General features: G+C 46.3%; 1 protein-coding gene and 1 long non-coding RNA gene across 12 annotated transcripts; one reads left to right on the top strand and one right to left on the bottom strand.

Annotated features, from left to right (window-relative positions):
• Positions 1-146: 146 nt before the first annotated feature.
• RSKR (ribosomal protein S6 kinase related) lies at positions 147-5,666 on the top strand. Of its 11 annotated transcripts, none has more exons than XM_019981230.2 (12): positions 147-444; positions 825-1,073; positions 1,167-1,250; positions 1,374-1,442; positions 1,785-1,854; positions 2,090-2,194; positions 2,360-2,400; positions 2,652-2,679; positions 2,789-2,878; positions 2,965-3,053; positions 3,175-3,285; positions 3,724-5,666. In XM_019981230.2, exons 1-12 carry the CDS (start codon positions 388-390, stop codon positions 3,946-3,948), a joined length of 1,218 nt encoding a protein of 405 aa, XP_019836789.2. In that variant the 5' UTR covers positions 147-387; the 3' UTR covers positions 3,949-5,666. The 11 variants fall into 11 exon arrangements, with proteins under 11 accessions (XP_019836789.2, XP_070628847.1, XP_070628852.1 ...); XM_070772743.1 differs by having other exon boundaries at positions 361-444; positions 1,374-1,496; positions 1,967-2,194; XM_070772746.1 differs by having other exon boundaries at positions 825-1,250.
• On the bottom strand, positions 5,191-7,075 carry LOC139177515 (uncharacterized). The gene is made up of 2 exons (XR_011561941.1): positions 6,781-7,075; positions 5,191-5,858 (listed from the first exon to the last, which is right to left on the bottom strand). It is a non-coding gene; the product is annotated as an uncharacterized lncRNA (long non-coding RNA).

Genomic DNA, 7,075 nt, shown 5'->3' with positions numbered 1-7,075 from the left:
GCTGTTTTTTTTTTTTTTCTAATTATATTGAGTGTATGCTTTCAGCCTGTATCCTTTTCTCTCCATCGATCCAAGAAACCACCAATCCTAGCTGCCCCTCTGAGGGTGGCTTCTTCCCTCCTGCCTGAAGCTGTATCACAGATATTTCCCAGCTCTAATGTGACATGGGTCCCATGCTGACATATTTAGTCCTGGCTCTAAGCTGTTCCTCACCAGGGCGATAGGATTTGGGGATAAGAGTGAGGTTTGACTGCATCATTTGCCTCTCTAGTCTTGAACAGCAAGGAAAAGAGGCGGGGCTTGTGTGTAACAGCACAGGGGGGAGGAATTGCTTATGTAACTGGGACAGCAGATTTAGCAGAAGGAGAGAGGAGGCAGAAGCTGGGGATGGGAGCAGTGAGCTGCCGGCAGGGGCACCATGCCCAGATGGCTGCTTCTCATAAGGTAGGGTGTGGGGCCTCTGGCAGCTTCTTTAGGGGAGGTGAAAGAGGCATAGGCTTGAGGCCTGGCAATTGACTGGTGGTGTCCACTGTGGGGGTGGGGCAGGGAGGCTTTAGTATCAAAGTAGCTATCCCAGCCCCATACTGAGAGGTGCAGGCTGAATTTCTGATGCCATATGGGGGAAATGTCCAAATACTCCTTTCCTAGAGGATTTTCATTGTGTCCAGGAAATCCAGACTTTGGCTTGATGCAAGCGCAGTGGCCATCTTGCCTGGGTCAAATCTATGTCTTTAGGGTTGAGATTTGAGGGAGTGCCTGCTAAAGATGGGCAGAACCTGTAATGCCTCAGGGGCAGAAGGTTTAGTGGCTCCTTTGGTTCTCAGCAGGGTGGCAACATCCGGGGCCCCTGGGTCCAAGGCTGGAAGAGCCTCTGGTCAGGTGTGGGGACCACAAGGTCAGGTGTGAAAGAACTGTGGGGACTACGGGGGCATCAGTTCCTGCACCGGGAGCCCCTGGAGCCAGCCCCACTACTAGTAGAGAAGCCGCTGCCTGAATGGCCAGTGCCTCAGTTCATCAACCTCTTTCTGCCGGAATTTCCTATTAGGCCCCTTAGTGGGCATCAGCAGCTAAAGGTAGGTCAGTGGAATCCCTGGAAAGGGTCTCAGTCTCAAGGAGAAATCAAGAAACAGAGTCTCAACTGCCCTGTTCTCCACTTCTCTGTACAGATTTTAGGCCTTGTGGCTAAAGGCTCCTTTGGAACAGTCCTCAAGGTGTTAGATTGTGGCCAGAAAGCAGTATTTGCAGTGAAGGTAGGGACCAAGGCACTCCCACATTCTCTAGTCCCTGCCTCAGCCTTGATTCCAGAGAGGTTGGGAGGAATAAACAGTATAATACCACTGTTGCCCTCTAGCATCACTCCTCTCCTTTTATAGGTGGTACCCAAGGCAAAGGTCCTACAGAGGGACATCCTGAGGCAGTGCAAAGAGGAGGTCAGCATCCAGGTATGCAGTATGCACACAGCTCTGGAAAGGATCTTCGGAAGAACCAAACTACAGGTGGAGAAAGCACCTCTTGTGTCCAACTAGCCTGCTCTTCCTGACTCTGACCCCTCCCTCTGCTGTAACCAGAAGACCTCAGGAAATGCAGCTATCAGTAGAGTGATTCTAGGTCCTGAGGGAAGACTCTCCAGCACATCCACTGTGTTCCTTAGTAGTGGGGTACCAGGCAGGCAGCCTGAACTGAGAGGTGGGGCAGCAGCTTCCTTTCTGCACAACTAGGTAAAGCCTGACTTCTGGCTGCCTTGATCCTCAGTGTTCCTCACTTCCTGTCTTCTTTGTCCATAGCGACAGATCAACCATCCTTTTGTACACAGTATGGGGGACAGCTGGCAGGGAAAACGACACCTCTTCATTAGTGAGTAACTGGCTTCTCTCCTCATTCCCAAGGGTACTTTTGCTGTATTCCCCACCTGAGATTACCCATCCCTTTGGCTTGTTCTGCCTTTGCTCTGTTCCCCTTCTTGTAGTACTGCTCTCTCCCAAAGGGAGAGGGGACAGCAGGTGGCATCGGTTTGGGCAGGAGGCATGCAATGCCTTGCACCCAGGCACAGGAGGCCCCAAATATTGCCCAGACTTCTGCTGCTTTGCAGTGTGCAGCTACTGCAGCACAGATCTTTACTCCCTGTGGTCTGCTGTTGGCCGCTTGACTGAGGCTTCCATCCGCCTCTTTGCTGCTGAGCTGATCCTGGTGCTGTGTAAGTGAAACAGGAGTGGTAATGGAAATGAGGAAGGAATTAAGGAGGGAGGGAGGAGGCAGGAGAGAATTGAAGTCCACAGGGATAGAAACGGGGTGGGAGCTATCAGGGAGATTGGAAAGGACAAAGAGCTTCAGTAACCCTCATGCTTGCTGTCGTCCACAGGCTATCTCCATGACTTGGGCATCATCCATCGAGATGTGAAGGTAACTAAATGTTTTGTTTTTGTCTGAGGAGGGACTTCAGTAAGATGTTCCAATAGGTCCAAGAAGGTGGGAGGAGCTGCTGAGAACAGTTGACCTTGGGACCCTAGTGGGTGTTAAGGATTTGGGCAAGGGCCCTCCAAGTATAGACCTGGCTGCTGAGCAAGGGCATCTTCTTCAGCTGAGAATACACATGATGAAAAAGGGGTGAAAGGAAGAGAATGAATAATAACTTCTCACCTGTGGTTTTTCAGATGGAGAATATCCTTCTGGATGAACGAGGTAAGTCATTTCTTTTTCTAGTCCCAGAATAAGAGGCACCACAGTTTGGAAATAAGTCATGACTGATGAGGGTTGGAACAGAATGGTGCTGATGCCTTGTTTTTCACAGGCCATTTGAAACTGACAGACTTTGGTTTGTCCCGCCACCTGCCCCAAGGAGCCCGCGCCTATACTATCTGTGGCACTCTTCAGTACATGGGTGAGGGAGAAGCTAAAGCTGATGGGTAAGCAGTAGGCAGGAGGAATGCTAACAGATTCAGTGACAAGTATCTTTCAAATCTGTAGCGCCCGAGGTCCTGAGTGGAGGGCCTTACAACCATGCTGCTGACTGGTGGTCCCTGGGTGTCTTGCTTTTCTCTCTGTCAACTGGAAAGGTGAGAGAATGGTAGTGACGTTGGGCAGAGAGGAGTTGCTTTCTGGTGGGAAGAAAGAAGATGTTAAGAAATCTTCCCTTATTCTTACTAAGCAATGACATCTTCCCACCCCTTAACTCAGTTCCCGGTGCCAGCAGAGAGAGATCATGTGGCCATGTTGGCAAGTGTGACCCACTATGACTCTGAGATCCCATCTTCTCTTAACCAGGGGCTCTCACTCCTGCTCCACGAGGTAAGGGCGAGCACGACTTCACTACAAAAACCTTTCACTTCTTTCCCTATCACTGAAGTGATATGTCCTCATTCCTCTGATTAGTTATTGGTGGTGGGCAGGTATGGGGGCTGTTCCAACTTGATCAAGTACTCCCTCACTAGTTGCCTTCTAACTAGCACTTCAGACTTTATACCTGAGTTGCTGATCCTCCAAAGCTCGTCCCTATCCATAGCAGGTCACTTCTGAGAGAGTGCTGCTCTCTTACCAATACAGCTCCTTTATTCCTACTGCTGCCCCGAAATTAGCCTATTTCTCCCACTTTTACATATCTCTGTTCTTTTGGGTTCTTCTCCCTGCCCTCCACAGATCCATGAACTTCTTTCTCCTTTTCCAGCTTCTCTGTTCCGTCCCTTTCATATCCCAGTCTCTCATCCTTCATGCTCTGTTTTCCTTCAGCTCTTACACCAGAATCCCCTTCACCGTCTACGTTATTTGCATCACTTCCAGGTCCACCCTTTCTTCCGGGGTGTGGCCTTTGACCCAGAGCTCCTACAGAAGCATCCAGTGAACTTTGTCTTGGAGACACAAGCTACCCAGTCTAGTCCATCATCGGAGTCCATGTTCTTCAAGGACTTTGACTGTAATCTGGAGTCCTTCCTGGTCCACCCAAGGCTGGCTTGAGCTCCTCTACTGGAGTTGGGGCCCATCCGGGAACCTGAGGACTTCCTCCACTGCCAGCCCACTGTGACCACCTGATGATCAGTTTGTTTTCACTTTGTAGCCTCTTATTCTGTTCCTCTAGGTGCTGAACCAGAGTTCAGACTGGGTGTTCTGCTGTTGGCAGCCACGATGCCCTAGTCCTTGCCTCATCTTACAACCTCTCTCTCAATCTCAGATCAAAGTGTGGACCTTTACCTTTATTTCAGTTCACCAGTGCTTATACCCTGCAGTTTTTAGCCAGAAGTTTATTCCACTTTTCCTTCTTGTTTCTGTGCCATGTTTCCTTTCATGAGCAATAACATTTCATGGGTTCCCAAGGTGCTATTTATGTGTTTAATAGGCTTGTCAGAAGCAGTATGAATGTTTTTCAGAGATCTCAAAAGCTAGCATTTATTTCAACCCCTAAATATGCAGGTAAAACATGATTTAGGGCCCAAAGTCAGTCTAATTTTTAAAAATTTAAAAAGTTAATCTAATAGCATACTGTGAGGAAGAGAATAAGAAATGAAACATGGGTGGGTTACATGTCTTCTTTAGGTGTAACTGGAATAACTATCCACATTTTTTCCAAAACAAAACCTCTTTGAAAGACATAAGTATTCTTAAATTGATCTCTTCCGTAGATGGCCAAGGGTTTAGTTTGTGATGGGCAAACCAATGGATTAAGAGGCATGACATCAACTTTGAGATTTAAGATAAGAGATGTAACTCAAGAAACTTTTCCTATAGGAAAATCATCTGAACCTTAAATTTGAATACATTTCTGGCCTTCATGACTTCTTTTCATTTTTCTTTAACTTCCTAAAAGCTTTACTTTCATTATTCTTCAGTCATATCTGAATAGAGTCTGGGAAGTACTCTGAGTACTGTTTATTAATTTTGTCCCTGGTTTAAGCCAGATTTTCCCTGTACATAGCTGGCATTTTATTGACCTCTGCAGAACTGCTTTATCTGAATTATACTTTGACAATCCATATGAAAATCCCTATGAAATTTAATTGCTGTGGATACTGTAAAGGGTGTTTATAGATCATAATGTTCTATATAAGGATGTATGTGAGAAAATTTTCTCTGAACCCAATTGTGCTTTTCCTCAATTGCTGGTTGGTTTTTACCTTAAAGACAATTTATATTCAACTGAGTCTATTTTTCTTTTCATATGATGCTAGACCACTGAGGGCCCAGTTTGTGGTCTACTTCCAGCCAGTGTTTAGGACCTCATGTTATGTTTTGTATGCTATCCATGTTCTTGGTTCCATCCTCCTTTTCTGCCTTTACTTTTCTTATTTTCATTTTTCTGTTTTAATCCTTTTTTAAAAATCTTAGTAGATTATCTCCATCTTCTTTTAGAATTAGGTTGAGATATAAATAAATAATGTATCCTTAAGCCTTTTGACTATCTCATTTGTTTCTCTTTAGAGACTTTTTAAGCTTTATTACATATTTCTAAAGTTGTCATGACCAGAACTTCACATTGGATAAAAAAACAATACTAGAAATAGAAACTAATGGCTTTTAAATAGTAAAGAGTATTAGACTGGAATTTAGGAGACCTGGTGACTTGATCCACCAACAAACATCTCAGTAAGAGGCCTCAGAAGAAGCCAACCCCGCTGACACCTTGATCCCACTTCTAGGCTCCAGTATTGTGAAAAAATAAATTTCTGTTGTTTAAGCCATCGGTCTGTGGTACTGCATTTTATTTAACCCAATATATCTAAAAATATCTCAACATAGCTCAGTTGGTAAAGAATCCGCCTGCTGTCCTCCCAGTTCAATTCTTGGGTTGGGAAGATCCGCTGGGGGAGGGATAGGCTACCCACTCCAGTATTCTTGGGCTTCCCTTGTGGCTCAGCTGGTAAAGAATCCGCCTGCAATGCAGAAGGCCTGGGTTCGATCCCTGGATTGGGAAGATCCCATGGAGAAGGCCTGGGGAATTCCATGGACTGTATAGTCCATGGGGGTCGCAAAGAGTCAGACACAACTGAGCGACTTTCACAACATGTAATCAACACCTTAAAATAAGGTTTTCTTCTCTTTTTTTCATACAAAGTCCTCAAAATCCAGTTTGTGTTTTACTCCTACAGTCTCAGTTTGGACTCGCCACATTTGAAGTGCTCAGTAGCCACATGAAGTGCTCAGTAGCCACATGGCTAGTGGCTCTGCTACTGGATAATACAGAAGAGCCCATCCCCTGAGAGCCCTGAAGTTTGTAACATGATGATTTTTCCTCCTTGGGTTATTGCCTTTTCCAAATTCATTATGACTTCAGAGTGTCAATAAGGTGCCTGTGAGTGTTGAAACGAACATACTTCGTAATAAACTATAACTCCAAATACTTACCTTTAGGCTGTTTTCCAAAATCAATCCCACTTCCAGTAGCTAGTTTCACACACGGGTCTCAAGAGACAATAGAATATAGTTGGTAGTGTGGGTGGCAATCTGTACCCTGCCACTACCTGAGGGGCATTGAACAAAAGACATTACGTGTGACCCAGTTCCTATGTCTGTAAAACGGGAATATTTACAGCACCTATTTCATAGTTCTTTTAAGGATTAAAGGAGATATAAAAGGCATCTGGAAGAGTGCCAGGTGCCTTAATAAATGTCCAGATACTTGTGAGCTATGACTGTTTAAGTAAACTTGTTGCGGGCTCTGAGGTAAGTCCTAAGAAAACACCAGAAATTCTGGAGAGGTTAAATGACAGCGCAGGCTGTTTGAGTTCATCACGGACGCAAGACCTGTTCGCGGACCAAGCAACCTAAGTGAAAAAACAAAACCACTCCACTTACCTTCCCTTCTAGACCCCTCGGCCGGCTCCTGCTGGTCACGGCTAAAGTAACTGTGGGAAACCTGAGCGAGAGACTTCTAAGGCCACGCCACGGGGACAACTTTTTTGACTGGGAGTGAGAGTGGCCTTCTCGAAACTAGAGGGATGGATTCCTCGACCGTCCAGCTACCCATTACGCTCTCGGAGGTGAGGCCGAAAGACTGGCCTTGGGCGTTGAGCGCCCCTCTCCCACCGCCCGCATCGAGGGTTGACGCTGGGGATCAGACCGCAGGGCACACGCGCGCGCGCGCGCCCAC

The sequence above is a fragment of the Bos indicus genome, chromosome 19, assembly GCF_029378745.1.
Source record: "Bos indicus isolate NIAB-ARS_2022 breed Sahiwal x Tharparkar chromosome 19, NIAB-ARS_B.indTharparkar_mat_pri_1.0, whole genome shotgun sequence".
Taxonomy (NCBI): Eukaryota; Metazoa; Chordata; class Mammalia; order Artiodactyla; family Bovidae; genus Bos; species Bos indicus.
The sequence above is the reverse complement of the archived record's forward strand: the minus strand, read 5'-3'. Positions and strand labels throughout refer to the sequence as shown.